A 23,709-nucleotide genomic window follows, 5' to 3' on the forward strand; every position below is an offset into this window, starting at 1 on the left:
TCAGTAAGGTTCACTGCTTCCCCCCCCAACACACAAAACACGTCTACAAAGATTTTTATCTTCATTAGTTTTTCAATTAGGGGTTTTCCAATTTGCTTAATTTCTCCCCTGGTAACTAACACAGTCAATTGCAATAAGGATAAGAGCAAAGCATTTGGGGCTGATCTACACAAGCAGAAAAAGGACAAGAAATTGCCCTAGGATTACACCACTGCAAAATGCCAGTGGGAGGGAGTAGTGTTCTCACCCCCACCCCCCATACTCATATAAATTCCTACATATGGAAAGCTACGCATGAGGGAAAGGGTTCTAGTAGACTAACTTTCTTCCAAGCTTACTAGATCCCTTCTCTTTAACATGCCACAGCTCTCCACACTCACGGGTGTTTGATTTACATAGCAAGGACCAAAACACACACGATGGGATTCTGAAGTGGTTCAGTTCCAGGAGGTGCTACACTGGATGCTTCCAGATGAGGCTTTTATTATTGCACCATCATCTTGCCTCATTCACGGAATTTTACAGCGGGAACACCATCTTCCACTTGTAACCCACTGAGAGCCAACGTGGCGTAGTGGCAAGAGTGTCAGACTGAGATCCGGGAGATCCGGGTTCTAGTCCCCACTCGGCCACAGAAGCTCACTGGGTGACTTTGGGCCAGTCACAGACTCTCAGCCCACCCCACCTCACAGGGTTGCTGTTGTGAGGATGAAATGGAGAGGAGGATTATGTACGCCGCCTTGGGTTCCTTGCAAGAGGAAAAAAGGCAGGGTATAAAGGTAATAAATAAATAACCCTTCCTTTTTTTCCCACTGCTTCTTCCACCTTTTTTCTTACCGTAAAAAATCCGTTAAGGAGAAAAAGATGGAAGAGCTGCACAATGCCTTCTGTCTGGTAGCGCTAGGAGCCCTCCATCTGGATGGGCCCCTTGTGTAGGGACTGGCAAAATCAGTCTATAGCCAACCAATATCATTTTCTCATGGGCTCACCCATAAGCCCATCCTATCCCATTTTTGCATGACTCTGGAGAGGCAGTGTTGAGTAGTGGTTAGAATATTGGACTGGGACTCAGCAGACCAGGTTCAAGTCCCCACTCAGCCATGAAGCTCACTGGGTGACTTTGGGCCAGTCACTGACTCTCAGCACAGGGTTGTTGTGAGGATAAAATGGAGAGAAGGAGACGGACCATCTAAGCCACCTTGGGTTCCATGCAAGAGGAAAAAAGTTGGGATATAAATGTAATAATGAAATAAATGTAATTAAAAATAAAATCTGCATGAATATTTGAATTTAAATCCTATTTAAATATGTGTATCTCAAAGCAATTTCTCTCAAAGTACACACCACTAAACGTATTTTTATTTGTTTTGTTTTTTTGAGCAGAGAACTGTCCCTGAACATTTAGGAAGTGTGAAAGCCAGTGGATCGCTAAGTCCTGATCTGCACATTAGTCTGGGACACGCAGATCAGCTCAGTTTGTATTGGAATTTGCTAACCAAGAATCTACGTGAAGATCTCTGAACTAAAACAACTTGTTGATATTACGTGCAGACACTGTGAGTCACCCAACATGAGCTTTATGGCCCAGTGAGGATTTGAATCTAGCTCTGACACTTCGTTGGCCATCACACTGGATATGGTGCTACACATTTCAATGGGACTTACTCAGTAAAAATTGGTTTAGAAGTGCAGGCACACTTTCCTGTGAGTATAGTCTATTGAACAAACTGGGACTTCTGAGTAAAAGTGCATAGGATCAGGTTGCAAGTCCCAGATTGTTAGATTACGCCTTGTTGTTGTTGTTCAGTCGTTCAGTCGTGTCCAACTCTTCGTGACCCCATGGACCATAGCACGCCAGGCCTTCCTGTCCTCCGCTCTCTCCCGGAGTGTGCTCAAGTCCATATTCATTGCATCGGTGATGCTATCTAGCCATCTCATCCACTGCCTTCCCCTTCTCCTTTTGCCTTCAATCTTTCCCAGCATCAGGGTCTTTTCCAGGGAGTTTTCCCTTCGCATTAGGTGGCCAAAATATTTGAGCTTCAGTATCTGTCCTTCCAATGAGCACTCAGGGTTGAGTTCCTTTAGGATGGACTGATTTGACCTCCTTGCAGTCCAGGGACTTGTAAGAGTCTTCTCCAGCACCACAGTTCGAACACATCAATTCTTCGGTGCTCAGTCTTCCTTTGCACGTCTTTCCTAAGCCCATCTTTGCACAAAACGTTCCCTTGAGATCTCCAATTTTCTTAAAAAGATCTCTAGTCTTTCTCATCCTGTTGGGAACAACATTCTGTTGTTGTCTTTCCCAACAATTATGTTGGGCATAATCTCCATGAAGGGGAGATTATGCCTACTCACCAGTAAATACGCACAGGATTACAACCTAACGGTAAGATCTCTATGGATGCTTAATGAGAAATAAGTTCAACTAGGACCTACTTTCGAGTACTTTGGTTGACTCAGAGCCCCACTAAGTCCAATGGGACTTACTCCTGAGTAGAGGGCTTTAGGATTGCAGCAGGCACATTTCTTTGTTTTTTTAGGCCTCCGTTTCATTTTTTATAGTTACATTATATTGTTTTTTATAATTTTATGTACACTGCCCTAGGACTGCATTTGGCGATGGAGTGGTATAGAAATATGTCCTGAATATGCACGCCTACTCATCATTCAATATATCAGTCTTCAAGATATCATATTACACACAGAGGCCTTACTTCTCTAGGGGTGGATGAAAAGGACCCATATAGAATCCACACCTTTGATTAAGTATTATTGCCTCTTAGAAAGTATCCTCAGAACTGATCTATAATTTGATTATAACAACCCAGGGTAAAGATAGCCAAATATATGGAAAAGGGTGGCGGTGGCATTTCACTTAGAAGAGTAGCTGGAATGCTGGAGCCCATTATGTGATCAAACATATGATTTAGTTAGTTCAGGAAAGGTCTGAAGCAAGCAAATAAGGATCATTCCACATAACTTGGGACTGGTTTGTTCATTTTTGGAATGTTGTCTTCCATTAAAGTACAGCAGCACATATATTTTCTGTTTTGAATTGTGTTACTATTTAAGCCTGTAAGGGAGCAATCCTATGGCTGCTAGTCAGCAGCTAGACGGCCATAAAATATCTGGTTTTCCGGGAACCAACCTCGGAGCCCATGTTCCGAGGTTGGTTCCCAAAGAACCAACCTTCTCCCCCTTCCCACTGCCTCGCAGGCAGCACGGAACAGCCTCGTGCTCCATGCTCACAAGAGGAGTATGGAGCGGCCAAAATGGGGCATTCCGGGGGGGGGGGTGTTCTGGGGCGGGCGGAAATGCCAGTACAACACATCCCATGTGTCGTCTGGCAGCCTCCTCCCCCACTCTGCCCTCCCGCGGCTAGACAGCCAAAATCGGCTGTCCAGCCAAAGAAGCAGGGCAGGAGAAGCGCGGAGGGAATGATCCCCTCTGTGCTTCTCCTGCCCTGCATTGGATAGGCGGTCGCCTCCGAGTCTGGAGGTGGCCGCCTATCCCCATAGGATTGCACCCTAAGTAACCATCTAGCATTGTAATGACCATCACACTGTAACATTATCTTGTTTTTCTCTCCCTCCAATACACTTTATTATAGGTTTTCTTTGAAATTTTAAAATTAAAAGAAGGATGTCAACTCTTTCTTGTACTCCAGTTGTACCTCCTTTGTCTCCTGCTCCAGGCCAGCACACTTTTTCTCCCCTTCAAACAGAGAACTGCTGAGCATGATGGCATTTATACATCTATGCAAATATCAACTACTCACCTTGGCTGGCAACCCCAGCTCCATGGGACCCTCTTTTTGGCTAGGATCATCCCTAAAACGATAAGTTTAATTACATGAAGTAGGATTCTAGTGCAAACATAAGAGCCATGAGCCTTCAGTTTCACCATTTAAATATTTAAGCATCAGCCTCAGGAACTATTCAAGCTTGATAAAGTATTTATACAGGCATTTCTGCATATAAGCATACAGAAACCACAAGAAAATTCACTCTAAGACCACAGAGGCCACAGTGCTCGGATCGGGGGGTTCACATTCTAGTTCAGGATCAATTCAGATTTCTCATTAATGCATAATTCCCCGCCATCTGGAGACACAGGAAGTAGCGATGTGGCATTTTAAGCTTATGAAATTTGATTCCAGAGTTGTGAAACCCAAGACTCCTAAGCTGGCCTGGAAGGAAGCACTCATCCAACTTTGACAGACCCACAGTAGATCAATTCAAACATCACCTTTTCTCTCCTGTAAATGCAGATTCAGGAAGAACTGGGCGAAAATAGCAAGCTTCTCAACTGGCCTTTGATACCCCAGGCTCATATATTGGTGCGATGTTGATCTCTTATCAGCAGCGCAAGTTGGAGGAATCAGCAATGGCTAAATCTGTCTTTCTGTGGTAGGCACATTGAATCTGCTGACCATTACCCATTGACAGTATTCTAGCACTTCTTGTCAAGTATGTATACCATTATACTCGTCTCCTACGATATTCCACCAGCTAATCACAGGTTTTAGAGGGTGGAATGTTCTTCCTGTTATTTAATACAAATGAATAGCAATGACATAGGGCTCCCCTGACATCCCAACCCTAATCTCCACACAGACTGCCAATCCTTTGCTTGGGAGGATGCACCAAGGCTTTATAAAAGACACACAGAAGCCTTTATTGATCAACACAGCACTTGCTAAATGTCTCCAGAAGATTTCCACATTGACTTTTCTGTCAAGGACTCATAGAATCAACAAGTCGGAGGAGGCTTTGTAGGCCACTTAGTCTAACACCCCAGCTCAATGCAGGAAACCCGGAGCGAGGGCATCCTCAACACATGGCTGTCCAGCCTCTCCAAAGGATTTGGGGTGGGGGGTTGTAGGACACATGCTCAGTTCACGTGTCATATTGACTAGCCCCGTTTGGCCTCTCCCGTCACTCTGTGAGAGTGGATCTTTCGGAACACCTGCCATTCCAGCTCTGCATTGCAAAGGAGGTTCAGAAGGAGCACACAAGAAGCAGGCTGTCGGAAGTATGTCTGCCGTTACTGACCTTCTCAGTGGAACACAGGTTTTGAAAACCAGTGGGTTTACAAGATGGCTACCCTACTATCCCATTTTGCTTCCTATCAAAGATGTAGTACAGGGGTGTCTAACTTCTTTCAGCCTGAGGGCTGGATTCAATTTCAGAGAAGCTCTTGGGATCTGCATTCCAGTGGTGGCAGAGCTAAAAATGCCAGCATATTTTAGCTTAAAGCTCTCCCTGCCAGTTGCTAAGTCTTAGGAAAGGGATTTCAAACTTTTAGAAGGGGGAAAAATTGTGCAAAAGCTGGGAAAAGCTGAGGCTGTACACCCTGTTGTAGAAAGATGCAGGATCCACCTTGATTTTTACTAGGCTCCTGTGGTCCACCAACCAGAGATAGGTGCCAAATACTGGCTCAGTACCAGTTATCAGTACCAGAACTGATAACTGGTATCACCATGGGCTCACCATTGTGAGCTCACCATTGTGAGCTCACCATTGAGCTTTGTTCCACTCCTGCTACGAAGGAAACCCCCCCCCCCCACTCCTGCTACTTCTTCCAAAGATTTTTTTCAGCAACCTAATTTAGGGGGGAAAGCTTTCTAACTGTTGCTATTGTTAGACAATCAGGAGTCAGAAATCCTTGCCAAACTACCACAACCAGTTAGAAATATTTTTTAAATATGGCAAGCCGTCAATAAATCTATGGATAATAATAATATCATCCAGAGATCTACCAGTAGATCCTGAGCTACCTTTCATTTATCTACCCCTGCAACAAGATATCTTAGTAAGAAAACACTCACAGCTCCCCTCTGGCTTTCCTCTTGCCGCTCGGATAGAAAACCATCTGCCGATATGACTCGGGTGTGAACGGGTTAATGTTAACCAAGGAAGTTGGGAGAGGCTCCTCAGGGTCAGTGCAAGATGTGAACCCCAAGCTCCTCATCCCCTTGGAGGGGAATTTGCCCACAGGTGAAGGGAAAGCTGTCTTGCTTAGGAGACTCTAGAGCAAAAACACAATGAAGATTGTCACCAGGCTTAGACAACTGTTTCACCTGCAAAGAGGAAGATGTTAATGACTGTCTTTATTCCCAATATTACTAAGACTTTGCAAAGCACATGAAGCAGTATCTGCTTCTGCACTTCGAATGCTAATATTTATTTTTTTTATAATTCTCATACCCCGCCCTTCCTCCAAAAGGAGCACAGCGTGGCTTACAATCTTAACAAAACATGTACCAGTAAAACAACCATACAATCATACTTTCACACTATTTAAAATACAACAATAGTAATCTGACCTAAAAATACGGAAACCAACAATTCAGGAGCCAAATGTTTGTGTAAGTAAAAAGGTTTTAAATTTGTGTTTAAAAATAGTCCATGAGGGCTACTCGCACCTCTCTTGGGAGCATGTTCTACATATGGGCGGGGGGGGGGGGGCAGAGCACCACTGAGAGTGCTGTCTCTGAAGTCCCTCTCCTTGCCCCATTTCTGGGGTGTGGGGACCATGAGCAGGGCATCTCCTGCAGATCAGAGCGCTCTAGTTGGCTGGTAATGGAGGCAACTGGGTCCAAAATTGTTAAAAGCAAGACCTTAAATTGGGTTTGGTAGCTCATTGGTAACCAGTGCACTGCTTTCAGGATAAGTATAAAATGATCTCGCCTAGCTTCTCCTACTAGCCACTGGGCCACTATGTTCTGCATTAGCTGCAGCTTCCAGACCATCTTCAAGGAGAGTCCCACATAGAGCACACTGCAGTAATCTATCTATTAGATTAGCCATTATGTTATGTTATAAATATAAGAACTTGCCTAACTCAGACCAAGGTCTTTCTAACTCAGAGTTCCATTTTCACGAGGTATGGAGCCATTTGCCCTTAAAAGCTCACAAGCCTTGGAAGAAGCCGATAGCCAGCCAGCCAGCTAACCACCAACAGCCACAGCTCCTGGGAATCAGAGGTCCCCTCCCTTTGAAAGTGGAAGTTCAATTGTAGCGAGACTAGGATGATCAGCACACCAGGAAGAAGCTGTCCCTTCCACATGCAGCGGAGCCTTTAAACATGAAACGTCCAACCCCGCACCTTGAAGTGGTACAGTCCAGCAAGAGCCTTACTTACCATTCGATTCTGCGCAATGGATCAACTAGACCACAGCGCAGTTGGGAGAGAGAGTGTTTATGCTGAGATAGCAGTCCTGTATAGCCCCCTTCCCCAAGCTGCTGTCCTCCAGATAGGTTGGACTAAAACACCCTGGGATGCTAGGAGCTGTGGTCCAGCACATCTGGAGGGAATCAGGTGGGGGGAAGGTGTTGCATAGGCTTGAGCAGGGGGAGGGAGGAGAGACTCACTTTCCAAGTGGGAACAACAAATGTATAAGCATCCACAGCCTGAGGATTTGCAAAAGATTTCCTATCCCACATTTGATTTTGAGAGAAAGAGAGAGAGAGAATAAATGAGGATGAATCAGAGGTCTGGAGGGTATGTGAGTGAATGGGACTGTGTGAAATATATGTGCATTAATGGGGGCAGGGGCATGTGTGTGAATTGGCTCCAGGCAAGCATGCTGAGGCCAAGCCTCTGATGGGTTTCTCCAGAGCCAATTTGCCCCACAGGCCATAAAAGGTTCACTGCTTTATACAGTACTGTCTCCAGGTTTTTGAGGGCCCTTGGACAAGGCACCTTCAATGGGTCCCCTCCCTCAGTGAGTCTGCCTTCTCACTGCCAGCGTCTCCACGAATCTCGGGGAGGCCGAATGCCAACGCATTCGGCCCCCCGAAATTGTTGGTGAAATTCTCCCCCCCCCCCGGATGGGACTTACCTCCCTCGAATGTCCCTCTCGGCGCCGGGTCCCGGCGGCGTTTTGGCGGGGGTGGCAGCCGGTCTTCCGACCGGCCGCTGCCACCATTACAAAGTGAATGTAAAAAACACCCACGTGATAGGCTACGTAATGATTAACGCAGACTATCACGGCTAGATTTCCAAAGTCAGCTGTGATAGGCTACGTAAATCGTTACGTAGCCTATCACAGGTGACTTTGAAAAAAAAAAGCGCGTACACAAATGGCGGCGCCCATGGGCCATTTGCGTTCCTTATTTGGGCCCGGGTAGTCTACGTAATGGAGAAGGAAATGGCAACCCACTCCAGTATTCTTGCCAAGAAAACCCCATGGAACGTATCACAAGGCTAAAAGAGATGACGCCGGAAGATGAGCCCCTCAGGTCGGAAGGTGTCCAATATGCTACTGGGGAAGAGCAGAGGGTATTTCCAAGTAGCGCCAGAAAGAGTGAAGCGGCTGGGCCAAACCCGAAAGGACACTCAGCTGTGGATGTGTCTGGTGGTGAAAAGAAAATCCGATGCTGTAAAGAACAATATTGTTTAGGAACCTGGAATGTCAGATCAATGAATCAAGGTAAGCTGGAGGTGGTCAAACATGAGATGGCAAGATTGAACATCGACATCTTGGGAATCAGCGAACTAAAATGGACAGGCATGGGCGAATTTAATTCAGGTGACCATCATATCTACTATTGTGGGCAAGAATCCCTTAGAAGAAATGGAGTAGCACTCATAGTCAACAAAAGGGTGGGAAAAGCAGTACTGGGGTACAATCTTAAAAATGATAGAATGATCTCAGTACGAATCCAAGGCAAACCATTCAACATCACAGTAATTCAAGTCTATGCCCCAACCACTGAGACCGAAGAAGCTGAGGTTGATCGGTTCTATGAAGACCTACAACACCTTCTAGAACTAACACCAAAAAAAGATGTCCTCTTCATCATAGGGGATTGGAATGCTAAAGTAGGAAGTCAAGAAATCACCGGGATAACAGGCAGGCATGGCCTTGGTGTACAAAATGAAGCAGGACAAAAGCTAATAGAGTTTTGCCAAGAGAACATGCTGATCATAGCAAACACTCTTTTCCAACAGCACAAGAGGCGACTCTACACATGGACGTCACCAGATGGTCAATTTCGAAATCAGATTGATTATGTCCTTTGCAGCCAAAGATGGAGAAGCTCCATACAGTCAGTAAAAACAAGACCTGGAGCTGACTGTGGCTCAGATCATGAGCTGCTTCTTGCAAAATTTCGTCTTAAATTGAAGAACGTCGGGAAAACCACTAAACCTTTCAGGTATGACCTAAATCATATCCCTGATGAATATACAGTGGACGTGAGGAATAGATTTAAGGGATTAGACCCGATAGACAGAGTGCCTGAGGAACTATGGACAGAGGTCCGTAACATTGTTCACGAGGCAGCAACGAAATCCATCCCAAAGAAAAAGAAATGCAAGAAAGCAAAGTGGCTGTCTGAGGAGGCTTTACAAGTAGCTGAGGAAAGAAGGGAAGCGAAAAGCAAGGGAGAAAGGGGAAGATATACCCAACTGAATGCAGAGTTCCAGAGAATAGCAAGGAGAGACAAGAAGGCCTTCTTAAATGAACAATGCAAAGAAATCGAGGAAAACAACAGAATGGGAAAGACTAGAGATCTCTTCAAGAAAATTGGAGATCTCAAGGGAACGTTTTGTGCAAAGACGGGCATGATAAAGGACAAAGAAGGTAGGGACCTAACAGAAGCAGATGAGATTAAGAAGAGGTGGAAAGAATACACAGAAGACCTGTACAGGAAAGATCTGAATGACCCTGATAGCCATGATAGTGCGGTCACTGAACTTGAGCCGGACATCCTAGAGAGTGAAGTCAAGTGGGCCTTAGGAAGCATTAGTAACAACAAAGCTAGCGGAGATGACAGTATTCCAGCCGAGCTGTTTAAAATCCTAAAAGATGATGCTGTTAAAGTGCTGCATTCAATATGTCAACAAATCTGGAACACTCAACAGTGGCCACAAGACTGGAAAAGGTCAGTTTACATTCCAATTCCAAAGAAGGGCAACGCCAAAGAGTGTTCAAACTACCGCACAATTGCGCTCATTTCACATGCCAGCAAGGTGATGCTCAAAATCCTACAAGCTAGGCTTCAGCAGTATGCGAACCGAGAACTACCGGAAGTACAAGCTGGGTTTCGAAGAGGCAGAGGAACTAGAGATCAAATCGCCAACATTCGCTGCATCATGGAGAAAGCAAGAGAATTCCAGAAAAACGTCTATTTCTGCTTCATTGACTACGCTAAAGCCTTTGATTGTGTGGATCACAACAAACTGTGGCAAATTCTGAAAGTGATGGGAGTACCAGACCACCTTACCTGTCTCCTGAGAAACCTGTACGAGGGTCAAGAAGCAACAGTAAGAACCAGACATGGAACAACCGATTGGTTCAAAATTGGGAAAGGAGTACGACAAGGCTGCATATTGTCACCCTGCTTATTTAACTTATATGCAGAGTACATCATGAGAAATGCCGGGTTGGATGAATCAGAGGTTAGAATTAAGATTGCTGGGAGAATTATCAACAACCTCCGATATGCAGACGATACCACCCTAATGGCAGAAAGCGAAGAGGATCTCAAGAGCCTCTTGTTGAGGATGAAAGAGGAGAGTGCAAAAGCTGGTTTGAAACTCAACATTAAAAAAACTAAGATCATGGCATCTGGCCCCATCACTTCCTGGCATATAGAAGGGGAAGAAATGGAAGCAGTGACAGATTTTACTTTCTTGGGCTCCAAGATCACCACAGACGGTGACTGTAGCCATGAAATTAAAAGACGCTTGCTCCTTGGGAGGAAAGCTATGGCCAACCTAGACAGCATAGTAAGAAGCAGAGACATCACCTTGCCGACAAAGGTCCGTCTAATCAAAGCTATGGTTTTCCCAGTAGTAATGTATGGCTGTGAGAGCTGGACTATAAGGAAGGCTGAGCGCCGAAGAATTGATGCTTTCGAACTGTGGTGCTGGAGAAAACTCTTACGAGTCCCCTGGACTGCAAGGAGGTCAAATCAGTCCATCCTAAAGGAAATCAACCCTGAGTGCTCATTGGAAGGACAGATAATGAAACTGAAGCTCCAGTATTTTGGCCACCTAATGCGAAGAGAAAACTCTCTGGAAAAGACCCTGATGCTGGGAAAGACTGAAGGCAAAAGGAGAAGGGGACGGCAGAGGATGAGATGGCTAGATAGCATCACGGATGCAATGAATATGAACTTGAGCATGCTCCGGGAGAGAGCGCAGGACAGGAAGGCCTGGCGTGCTATGGTCCATGGGGTCACGAAGAGTCGGACATGACTGAACGACTGAACAACAACAACAACAACAACAAGTCTACGTAAAGATTTACGTAGACTACGGTGAAAATAAGGGCAACGCTATTTGCGTTGCCCTTATTTTCGCCGTAGTCTACGTAAATCTTTATGTAGACTACCCGGGCCCAAATAAGGAATGCAAATGGCGGCACCCATAGGCGCCGCCATTTGTGTACGCGTTTTTGTTTTTTTGTTTTTTCAAAGTCACCTGTGATAGGGTACGTAACGATTTACGTAGCCTATCATGGCTGACTTTGGAAATCTAGCCGTGATAGGCTATGTTAATCGTTACATAGCCTATCACGTGTGTGTGGTGTTTTTTTTTTACATTCACTTTTTTATTTCGCAGCCGGGGAGACGGGGCGCTTCTCCCCGGCCTGAATTTCGGCCGGGCGGGGAGGCAGGGCCCCTCCCCCCCGGCCTGAACTTCGGGGGGAGAACCGAAGCGCCTCCCCCCCACCGCAAAGCAAGCTGCGGGACCAGGTAAGTGACTTTCGTACATCCCTACTCCAGTGGCTATCGCTCCTCCTCCTCTTTCTCATCACTGCCACCACTTGCTTGAGGCAGCGGCATCTACTGCTCCTTCCTCACCACCACTGTTATCTGGGCCGGAGCGAGAGGCAAGTGAACAAGCAGGTTGCAATGGGGGAGAGGAGCAGCCACTCCAGAGGACTCTTGTCAGTGGGCCCCTGCTGGGGTTAGGGCCCTCAGCAGGTGCCCAACCATGCCGACCATTGATGCTGGCCCACGCTTCATGGCAGGTTGTACTATTCATCCATGTAGCCAGACTGAACCTTTCCAAGGTATTTCCCCATCACCTGCAATAGGGTCAGTGATTGAACCTGGGACCCTACCTACTGCTAAGCCAGGGATGGGCAGCTTGTGACCCTCCATGTTTTGGCCTACAGTTCCCATGATCCCTCACCACTGGCTATGCTGGCTAGGGCTGATAGGAGTTCTAGGCTAAGACATCTGGAGGGCCAGAAGTTGCCCACCCCTGCACTAAGTTATCACAACATGGACAGATCTGTTCAAACCACAGCTGGATCACCAAGAGTCAAACCAACAGACTCAGCGTCCTGTCAGGGAGGATCTTTGTCAGTCATACAGATTTAAAAACCGGGGGCGGGGGGAGGCTCTTCTAGCTATGTTACTATCACAATAGGATATTTTTGGCAGCATGGCCTAACAGAAAGTTGCAGATGGTAGCCAAGTCCTCAGATATCCATCTTGACAAGCAGGAAGATGAAGGGGATTTTCTAAATTGCTCCCATTTCAAATTTTAAGAGAGCAAAACACAATTAAAGAATCAATCAGGATTGTGTCTTTATAGACTGCAGAGACTTGACATCCAGGCCTGGGATGGGGAAGTGACAGAAGCTGCTTTGAAGTGAAGCTGCCTCTGCAATGCTACATTCTGATGGTTCTATCTATCTATCTATCTATCTATCATATATGTCATACCAGCCTCCCCCAACCAGGCGCCCCCCAGATGTGTTGGACTACACTTCCCAGCATCCCAATGGCTGGGGATGCTGGGACTTGTAGTCCAACACATCTGGGGGGTGCCCGGTTGGGGAAGGCTCATACATAATACAGAAAGACATTCAGCATATTCTCTTGACGCTCAGCTATTCATTTAAAAAAAAAAAATACAATGCTAGAGGGAGCAAAACCACCGAAGCATTTTGGTACCTAGCACAGCATCATCTCTTAAGGAGGCATACAATACATCTTCACTTATTTCATTTATGCTCCATGCCTTTCCTCCAAGGCTCATCAGGCAACACATGTTCTTCTCTCCCCCTCCATTTTATCCTCACTACAATCCTGTGAGATAGCTTCAGCCAAGCAACAGTGATTGTCCAAAGTCACCAAGCAAAACCTTCATGACTGAAAAGGAGATTCGAACTCGGGCCTCTCCAGTCCTCATCCTATACTCTAAGCACCATACCAACTCTCACCTATATGATTCTGTTGCGAGATTGGGGGTTAGACGAGAGAGTTAATGGGGCCAGAATGACTGCTTAGTCAGCCAGGTACAGAAGAGATACAATTAGAATGAAGGAACGTGGGTGAACATGAGCTCACAGTCCTTCCACACAAAAAACAATTTCTCATTTCAGAAGTCGAATGGGCAGGGGGTAGTAAACGGCAATTGTTGTTGCTATTTTAAAACCATTAGAATTCAGAAATCCTTGCCAGTCTCCTCCAAGTAACCCAGGGATCTACCAGAGGATCCTGAACTGTCTTCTGACCGCTCCTGACCTACCACAGTTCAGATTACATTTCTCTCTCTTTTCCTTGCTATGGAAGCCAGATGGAACACACTCAGGGGCAGGGCCAGCATCAGGGCTCAGCAGCATTGGGCACCCGCTGAGGCCTACTGCTGACACCCAAAGCCTCCAGGCCCCACTCTTTCAAACTGTCCCTACCTGTTCACCTGCCCTCTCACAGCACACAACAACAAGCCCACAAACAACAACACACCCGAGTGAGGAGATGGAGCTGCATCCTCCACTCGCCTTGCTCTCTTGGTCTGCGGCCGTTGGGCAGATTGGGCCCAGAGGAAGAGGGCAAATGAATGGACAGTGGTGAGGAGAAGGATGGCCCCAAGGCCATCGTGCTCTCCAAAACCTGGAGCTGGCACTGCTCAGGGGAGAAAATAGATCTTCTCTCCCACCCTAACTCTGAACACACCAACTTTGGTTCTTCTCCATTGCAAACTGGAATAACAAGAACATAACCATTCCATCCATTGAGTGTGCCATGTTACAGAGAAAAGTAATACTCTGCTGGTATTACAGAAGGAAATTTGTTGATGATGTTGTTGTTCAGTCATGTCCGACTCTTCGTGACCCCATGGACCATAGCATGCCAGGCCTTCCTGTCCTGCGCTCTCTCCCGGAGTGTGCTCAAGTCCATATTCATTGCATCCGTGATGCTATCTAGCCATCTCATCCTCTGCTGTCCCCTTCTCCTTTTGCCTTCCATCTTTCCCAGCATCAGGGTCTTTTCCAGGGAGTTTTCTCTTCGCATTAGGTGGCCAAAATATTTGAGCTTCAGCTTCAGTATCTGTCCTTCCAATGAGCACTCAGGGTTGATTTCCTTTAGGAAGGACTGATTTGACCTCCTTGCAGTCCAGGGGACTCGTAAGAGTCTTCTCCAGCACCACAGTTCGAAAGCATCAATTCTTCGGCGCTCAGCCTTCCTTATAGTCCAACTCTCACAGCCATACGTTGCTACTGGGAAAACCATAGCTTTGATTAGACGAATCTTTGTCAGCAAGGTGATGTCTCTGCTTCTTACTGTGCTGTCTAGGTTTGCCATAGCTTTCCTCCCAAGGAGCAAGCGTCTTTTAATTTCATGGCTACAGTCACCGTCTGCGGTGATCTTGGAGCCCAAGAAAGTAAAATCTGTCACTGCTTCCATTTCTTCCCCTTCTATATGCCAGGAAGTGATGGGGCCACATGCCATGATCTTAGTTTTTTTCATGTTGAGTTTCAAAGCAGCTTATGCATTCTCCACTTTCATCCTCAACAAGAGGCTCTTGAGATCCTCTTCGCTTTCTGCCATTAGGGTGGTATCGTCTGCGTATCTGAGGTTGTCGATAATTCTCCTGGCAATCTTAATTCCGACCTGTGATTCATCCAACCCGGCGTTTCTCATGATGTACTCTGCATATAAATTAAATAAGCAGGGTGACAATATGCAGCCTTGTCGTATTCCTTTCCCAATTTTGAACCAGTCGGTTGTTCCATGTCCGGTTCTTACTGTTGCTTCTTGTCCCTTGTACAGGTTTCTCAGGAGACAGGTAAGGTGGTCTGGTACTCCCATCGCTTTAAGAATTTGCCACACTTTGTTGTGATCCACACAATCAAAGGCTTTAGCGTAGTCAATGAAGCAGAAATAGACGCTTTTCTGGAATTCTCTTGCTTTCTCCATGATCCAGCAAATGTTGGCGATTTGATCTCTAGTTCCTCTGCCTCTTCGGAACCCAGCTTGTACTTCCGGTAGTTCTCTGTTCGCATGCTGCTGAAGCCTAGCTTGTAGGATTTTGAGCATAACCTTGCTGGCATGTGAAATGAGCACAATTGTACAGTAGTTTGAACACTCTTTGGAGTTGCCCTTCTTTGGAATTGGAATGTAAACTGACCTTTTCCAGTCTTGTGGCCACTGTTGAGTGTTCCAAATGTGTTGGCATATTGAGTGCAGCACTTTAACAGCATCATCTTTTAGGATTTTAAATAGCTCAGCTGCAATACTGTCATCTCCGCTAACTTTGTTGTTACTAATGCTTCCTAAGGCCCACTTGACTTCACTCTCGAGGATGTCCGGCTCAAGTTCAGTGACCGCACTATCATGGCTATCAGGGACATTCAGATCTTTCCTGTATAGTTCTTCTGTGAATTCTTTCCACCGCTTCTTAATCTCATCTGCTTCTGTTAGGTCCCTGCCTTCTTGGTCCTTTATCATGCCCATCTTTGCACAAAATGTTCCCTTGAGATCTCCGATTTTCTTGAAAAAGATCTCTAGTCTTTCCCATTCTATTGTTTTCCTCGATTTCTTTGCATTGTTCATTTAAGAAGGCCTTCTTGTCTCTCCTTGCTATTCTCTGGAACTCTGCATTCAGTTGGATATATCTTCCCCTTTCTCCCTTGCTTTTCGCTTCCCTTCTTTCCTCAGCTACTTGTAAAGCCCCATCAGACAGCCACTTGGCTTTCTTGCATTTCTTTTTCTTTGGGATGGATTGAGTTGCTGCCTCCTGAACAATGTTACGGACCTCCATCCATAGTTCCTCAGGCACTCTGTATATCAGGTCTAATCCCTGAAATCTATTCCTCACCTCCACTGTATATTCATAAGGGATATGATTTAGGTCATACCTGAAAGGTTTAGTGGTTTTCCCTACGTTCTTCAATTTAAGCCGACATTTTGCAAGAAGCAGCTCATGATCTGAGCCACAGTCAGCTCCAGGTCTTGTTTTTACTGACTGTATAGAGCTTCTCCATCTTTGGCTGCAAAGGACATAATCAATCTGATTTCGATATTGACCATCTGGTGATGTCCTTGTGTAGAGTCGCCTCTTGTGCTGTTGGAAAAGAGTGTTTGTTATGATCAGCGTGTTCTCTTGGCAAAACTCTATGATGTCCCCTATGATGAAGATAACTTTTTTGGTGTTAGTTCTAGAAGGTATTGTAGGTCTTCATAGAACCGATCAACCTCAGCTTATTCAGCCTCAGTGGTCAGGGCACAGACTTGAATGACAACTTATCATAGCTTATGGCTTCACTGAGTTACGCAAGCCCCTTCGCCACAACAAGGCAGTGATCCATGAAGGGGACAGAAGGAAATATAGTGACACTAAGGGCGAAATCCTGTGTACATTTAGACAGAAAAAGTCCTAAAAGTTGTGGGACTTTTTTCTGTCTAAATGTGCATAGGACTGCACCCTAAACTAGTGTTCCCAAGCACTATTATTAGCTGGGGAAATGTTTTTATTGCTGCTGCTGCATTAGAGGCACATTCCACTTACTCAAGTTTTTGATTATGTCAAGCATGCCCGTACCTAAAAAAACAATCATCTTTAGAATGATAGGAAGGTATTCCTTGCAACTGCATGTGACAACTCACTTAATTTTGCTCCCAAGCACGCCCTTTATGTCGGTGCTTTCTAGCATCCTCTCATACAATGCCAGCTCCAGGGTTTTTTTTGGGGGGAGGGGGTCTATCAGGGAAACAGCATAGCTTTGTGATGGAGCACATGCTTTGTATGCAGAAGGTCCCAGGTTCAGGCCCCAGCATCTTCACGTATGGCTAGAAAAGACCCCTGCCAGTCAGCGTACACAATACTGAGCTAGATACACCAAGCTTCCTACATTTGAGATAATCTCAGTGGAGACTCCCTCCCATCCACTATCGCCCATTCATTCTCCCTCTGCTCCTGGGCAGAATCCTCACTACTGCCCAGAGGAAAAAGGCAGGAGACTGACCAGGGAGAAGTAACTGCTCCTCCTCTTGGCTCCCTCGCTCATCAGGCCAAAGGGAGAGAGCAGGCGGCCATGATAACAGGAGCAACAGCAGGGCTGCCAAGGGTCCGGCAGTCAGGAGTGAGACCCCTGCTGAAGAGTGAGCCTTGGCAGTTGCCCAGCAATGCTGACCAGGCTCCCATGATATAGTTCAGGTGGAACCAGGGAATCCGGACCTTCCTCCTGCAGCACAAGGTCATCGCCCATCTATTGGTGTGGGAGGTTGCAGAGCACTGCGCTGGGCCTCCCCAATGGAATGCGAGATGCATCCATCATGGCAGCTTGGTGTAAAGCAGGGGTGGGCAACTTCAAGAGGTCCTGGGGCCATTTTCACCCCCTGGATCCCACCCTCCTCACAGGCCACAGTGTCTCGAAAAATTAACGTATTTTTTTTTAATGAAACAATGGCATCTAGCTTGATTGCAAGCTGAATTTGTCCTGCATTAGGGCCCTGTAGCAGCTATGGAGCCCCAGAAGGGTCAACTCTACCTTGCAAACAAACTAGGGGTGTCTCTACACAAGCAATTTATTGCAGGTTTGTGATTGGTCACTCACGGAAATTTGTGGATCCTTTACATGCTGTTGTCAATCTCCAGGATGTCTCCCACACATTTCCCCCTTTATCCCGCTTTCAAAAAGATCAGAAATAAGTTAGTAATAAAACTTAGTAGCACCATATCAGCGGCGTGTAATGCTGGCATAGTGCTATGAACTTGCTGCGGAAGGGCTTTCCTCAGTTCAAACCATGGGTCTGCCATGCAGGCCAATCGGAGGGAGAAGAGGGTAAAATTCCTCCCTGCAATGAAGGGAGACAGATCTGAATCAATGTCCCCTGTAGATTCAGAGAACCCCATTAAGCTCAATGGGACTTACTCCCAAGTAAGTGCGCCGAGGGTTGCAGACAGACTTACAGCATGATCTGATGTCTACTCAGAAGTCCTATTGAGTTCAATAGGGCTTACTCCCAAGTAAGTGTGCCTAGGATTGGAGATTTACAGCACAGTCTTATGTCTACTCAGAAGTAAGGCATAGCTTTCCTGGGGGCTGCAAGGAAACAGTATAAGTTAAGCGACAAAAACAAGACTCACCCCACCCCACCCCACCCACACCCCCGCACCGCGCCTTTGCACACATGCCAGGGAGGGAGGGACGGAGGTGCTCCCTTGAGTCAAAGCACGTATTTGCCATGTAAAGGAGCCCATCCTAATCCCAGAACAGAAACAGAAAGCAGAAAGCCCTGGTAAGGATGCGGGGGGTTTGCTTAATGTAGAAACACCCTAGATTTCACTTTTTTAGTGCTCTGTGGTTCTCCAGATGCAATTTTTTTCCTTAATTTTTTTTAAGCTTTTCTTTCAGGTGTGGGCAACAGCCACAGTGGTGGGCGCAGCAGGGCCCAGACCACTAAAACTAGGACAGTTTCACATTTGAAACAGTAAATACCTTTTGCAGAAATAAGCAACATCAAAATCTCAAGCATGCTGAAGCTCATGGATCAGGATTATGCTGTATGCCGCTCTTGACATTTTAGTAGAAGAGTGGGATACACATCAGTTCTCATCACCACTGCTCTCACCTTACCTTTGGGGTATTTGGGGTATCACAGAGTTGCAGTTTTTGCCAAGTGACATAGTGCAAAGGAGTCCCAGGGTAATCCACCAAAGGGAAAGTTTTCTTTCTCAGAGATTCCTTGCATTCCCCCACAGGACTTGGCCATGACTTTGGGAGAGTCTGAGAGAGGGTATCTGTTTCCCTCTGCGGGGTAACTGGGACAGGACAGTGCATTCGCCAGCTCTGAGATGCCCAGTTTTTCTGGGGGGTGCCATGTCTCAGCTCTTCCTCTTGCATGCTATTGTCCTCTTCCAACTCAGTGTCTTCTCCACAGCTGGAAAAATCCAGCCTCTGAATAAGGTTGTTACTGCTGTTCCAGTCATCCATTGCAGCTACAAAAAGACAGAAAACATATAGCCGAGACTAGACACTAGCCTTTTACATTATCTATCTTAGCCATGCCCTTTGCAGTCATACCAAGCCCTGCTTCTTAGAACATATTTCTTAAAAAAAATCTTAAAGCACTCCCCTTCCAACCTTCCCAATTACTTGCTTTCATGTGCAAGAAGTCAAGCAGATTACCTTAATTTGTTACTTATACTAGGTGTTAAGAGCTAACTTTCGACTTTTACTCAATTACACACAGTTGTCCATTTTGAACAGTCCCTTAGATATCTTGGGGCAGGGGAACACCCTCATTAGAAAGTAATTATTATTCATTTTATTTAACTTGATTTTGAGGCTGCCTTTAAGGGTGGAACCCCTTAAAGAAACAGGCCTTTTTTTAAAAAAGGAGAAAGACACACACCCTGAAGACACTCAAGAACAAAGGTATGATATTAAAATTGACATTCTGTGTATCCTTATTTGGAGATAAGCCCCACTGAACTCACTAAAGTAAACATAAATCAGATGTACACAAGTTTCATACTCATCAGGAATAAGCATTCAGCCTATAGCTGTTCCCACACAAGGGTCTAAGTCAGTCAATACACACAGAAGCTAGACAGAAAAAAGTTCCACATAATGACTCCTTTACACGGATCTCTAAACCCCAGAAGGAAGGCCATACGCTACTCACAGATGCAAAGGCACTCAGCCAGCTACCCAACATTTTCTGACAAAACCCTCTGACTAAAGAAAACCCTGTCTCTTATTAAATGCCCTACAAAATGTATAACCACTCCACTGGTGCTGCAGGACCCATTCAAAAGCAAAAATTAAAACCACGGTTATCATCTGTTCAAAATTACCCCTGACCATTTCCTGCTATCTCCTTCCTGTTAAAACCACTGATGTGTGTATGCTGGGATGGGAGAGCCTGGCAAATGGCGCTTAAGAGCAGCTTCCTGCATGTCCCCTGTTTTTATCATGGCCCATCCTGCAAAGACTTGCAGCCAAGCAGCTCTCTCACACCCTGAAAGTCAGCGAAAATAAAGGCGGGAACATGTAATTGCTGCTGAATCCGTCCTTGGAGATGTGTTGATGGGGAGCATGGTGAAAGGGAAGGGCCATTGAAGGGGAAGTGGTGGAGCACTTGCTTTGCATGCGAGAGGTCCCAGGTTCAATCCCTGGCATCTCCAGGTAAGGCTGGGAAAGACTCCTGGCTGAAACCCTGCAGAGCTGCTGCCAGTCAAGTCGAAATCCTGGGCTAGATAGACCAATGGCCAGGCCCCTTATGAAGCAGGGGCATCAACCCTCTTTCAGCCTGAGGGATGAAATTCCATTTTGGAGAAGATGGGGGGGGCGGGGGGGGCTGCATTCGATAGGAACTTAGGCAGCTGCCTTCTACTGGGCCATCTAGCCCAGTATTGTCAACACTGGCTGGCAGCAGCTCTCCAGGGTTTCAGGCAGGAGTTTTTCCAGCCCTACCAAGAGATGCCAGGGATCAAACTTGGGACCTTCTGCATGCAAAGCAGGGGCTCTCCCACTGAGCCACATACTTCCCCCCCCCCCATTCCAGTGCAGGGCAAAGCTAAAGGCAAGAAGCACTGGTCCAAGGGCAGAAGGGGTGGGAAGAAACTACCGCCATATTTTAGCATAAGGCTCTTACGGCCAGTAACAAAGACTTAGGAGAGGCATTCCGGCCTTTGAGAATGGGGGGAAAACTGCACAAAACCTGTGAAACCACCAAACGGTGGTTGGGCAAAAGGGAGCAGAGGCATCTGTGGAACCGTAGAGGGCCAGACTGAAACCCTGCGTGGGTTGGATTTGGCCTCCAAGCCTAAGGTTCTGCACCCCTTGTATAAAGGTGCAATCCTAGGCATGTTTGGACAGAAAAAAGGCCTCCAACTTCCAGCATGGCCCAGGCAGAATGGCTGGCTGGGGAATGCTGGGAGTTGTAGGACTTTTTTTCTGTCTAAAAATGCATAGGATTGCACCGCTAGTGGGATTTGAACTTAGTGGGATTTACTTCCGAGTCAAAGTACCAGGCTGACTTTATTTCTGAGTAAACATCCATAGACATAGTGCTGTTAGGTGCAGTCCTTTGCACATTTACTGGTGAGTAAGCATTGTCTAACAGCCTGGGACTTGCAGCCCGGTTCTATGCACATTTACTCAGAAGTCCTACTTTTCCCAACAGACCTCACTCACAGATAAGCGTACCTGCACTCCTAACTCCACTTACTAAGGAGTACATCCCACTGAGGCAAATAACGCTACACCCAGTGTAGTGCTTAGACACTGTCAGAAAGAGACTCAATTTCTCTCTTAGCCATAAGGCTCACTTTAGTCTGGTCACCCTGTGTATGCCTAACCTACCTCATAGGGTTGTTGTGAGGACAAAATGGAGAGGAAACCACAGATGTATACAAAATGGGGTGGTCGGGCACTATGTTGTTGTTCAGTCGTTCAGTCGTGTCCGACTCTTCGTGACCCCATGGACCATAGCACGCCGGGCCTTCCTGTCCTGCGCTCTCTCCCGGAGCGTGCTCAAGTTCATATTCATTGCATCTGTGATGCTATCTAGCCATCTCATCCTCTGCCGTCCCCTTCTCCTTTTGCCTTCAGTCTTTCCCAGCATCAGGGTCTTTTCCAGGGAGTTTTCTCTTCGCATTAGGTGGCCAAAATATTTGAGCTTCAGCTTCAGTATCTGCCCATCCAATGAGCACTCAGGGTTGATTTCCTTTAGGATGGACTGATTTGACCTCCTTGCAGTCCAGGGGACTGGTAAGAGTCTTCTCCAGCACCACAGATGTATACAAAACTGGCTTCTCCTTCTCCCCAAGTTTTTTGAGCAGTGCTGCTCCCAATCTGTATTAAAGTCCTCGCAGATAGGTGGGATATATGTTTTTTAAAACACACACACACACACACTCCCTACACTTGTCTACTCAGAATTCAAATATCACTGATTTCAACGGGAAGTACTGCCTAGTGGGTGCGTTTAAGATTATTCCATTAGAGGGGCTGACAGGGAAACTCTATAAACGCCAATCCCATTCCAAAGTAAGTCCCACTGACCTCAGTTTGGGCTTACTCCCAGGTACGCGGGTACTGGGCGTGCAGCCTTCAATTCTGCCGTTGTTTTGTGCGTGTGTGTTTTTTTAAGTAGGATTTACTTCTAGAGTAAACCTGCATAGGATTCTGCTCTTAGGTGCTCCGATCCAATGCTTACTTATCCGGCAGCAAGCTCCATCGACCACAGCAGGGCTTACTTCCGAGTAAACATGCTCGGGGGCGGGCTCCCCCTTCCAAGTTAGCCTGCGCAGGATCAAGGCCGCCCGACACGCGCGCGCGCGAGGATCGGGACGCGCCGGACTCCTTCTCCGAGTAAGCCAGGCGCGTCAGGTGACCCGGGGGCGCGCGCGGAGAGGCCTCCTCCTGGCTTCCCCGGCTCGGCCGGGGGAAGGCGGCCGGCCGGGGGCGGAGAGCGGGCGTTCCCGCAGGCCGCCAAGCGCCGCCCCTCACCTCGGCGCACCGCTGCTGGCTGGGCCATGGTGGAGCAAGCCGACGACGCGCCGCTCCTGTTCTGGGCCGAGGGCCCGGCCGTCTCCTTGCCGGAGCCGGCCGAGCCCGGCGGCTGGGGGGGCTCTTGCGCCTCCTCGGGATGGGGAAGCGGCGGCCCCGGGGGGCGCCCCCAGGACCCCGAGCAGGTAGAGGAGGACCAGATCGTCGCGGTGTTCGTGGTCACCTTCGACTCCCGCACCGGTAAGGCTCGCAGCGGCGGCGGGGATGAGAACGCGCGATCGCCGCCCTCTCCATTCCCGGGGTGGCGGCGGCGGCGGCTTGGTGGCCTTCGATTTCACACCCACCCTACCCCCTTTGAAATCCGACTTTGCCCCTGATGGCTGGCTGCTTCTACAGCAGCGACCCCCCCCCCCTTCTTCATAGGACCTTGGATTTTGCTCCGGAGCCCTTTTTGTGCGGGTGGCGGCAGGTCTCTGATCTGGAAGAACCCAGTGTCTCTGCCCATGTGCAGAGTGCGCTTGTATTCCCCCCTCCTCGTGGAGTAACCGCAGCTCTCTGCGAGATTCGGGGCCGCGGTTTCCAGGTCGGAGGGCACGGCTCAGCTGGTATTTACCTTTCCAGCAGGTTGGGAGTAGGCAGGGCTGTCTGGCCTCTTCCCGCTGGCTCATGATGTCCAGAGAATGGCCCAATGTCAACAGTAAATCATCCCTCTGGGAAGACTGTTCACACCTGTTTGCGAAGGTGGTGGAGGAGGCCGGCTTACAGCAGGCTTCTCCAGCCTGGTGCCGTCCAGATGTTTTGGACTACAGCACCGAGAATTCCTGACCTTTTGCCTTGCTGCCTGGGGCTGATGGGAACTGAAGTCCAAAGCATCTGGTTGGCACCAGATTGGAGAAGGCTGACCTGTATTATCTCCACCCCTGGGTGTTCTGTCTTTAATGGCAACCACCTGAGGTGATTGCATGCGCGCGCACACACCCCTTAACCTTACG

The 23,709-nt window shown here is 47.3% G+C and overlaps 2 protein-coding genes across 3 annotated transcripts in view; one reads left to right on the top strand and one right to left on the bottom strand.

Moving 5' to 3' along the window:
* WEE2 (WEE2 oocyte meiosis inhibiting kinase) overlaps positions 1-22,660 on the bottom strand; it is a 39,026-nt gene extending 16,366 nt beyond the window's left edge. Inside the window, exons 1-4 of one of the 2 annotated variants that reach the window (XM_084809475.1) lie at positions 22,271-22,660; positions 18,836-19,197; positions 5,831-6,030; positions 3,779-3,830 (exon numbers count right to left, since the gene is read on the bottom strand). In XM_084809475.1, coding sequence (XP_084665601.1) covers positions 3,779-3,830; positions 5,831-6,030; positions 18,836-19,192 — 609 coding nt within the window. In that variant the 5' untranslated portion in view covers positions 19,193-19,197; positions 22,271-22,660. Of the gene's footprint in view, positions 1-3,778; positions 3,831-5,830; positions 6,031-18,835; positions 19,198-21,568 lie in introns of both variants that reach the window. The other variant, XM_084809474.1, reaches the window with a different exon arrangement.
* The window catches only part of DENND11 (DENN domain containing 11), a 44,698-nt gene continuing 43,590 nt past the window's right edge, over positions 22,602-23,709 (top strand). Inside the window, exon 1 of the mRNA XM_084809476.1 lies at positions 22,602-22,957. Coding sequence (XP_084665602.1) covers positions 22,744-22,957 — 214 coding nt within the window. The 5' untranslated portion in view covers positions 22,602-22,743. The remainder of the gene's footprint in view (positions 22,958-23,709) is intronic.

This window comes from Heloderma suspectum, chromosome 7 (assembly GCF_057233095.1).
Source record: "Heloderma suspectum isolate Gila_16-S chromosome 7, 16-S_ref, whole genome shotgun sequence".
Taxonomy (NCBI): domain Eukaryota; kingdom Metazoa; phylum Chordata; class Lepidosauria; order Squamata; family Helodermatidae; genus Heloderma; species Heloderma suspectum.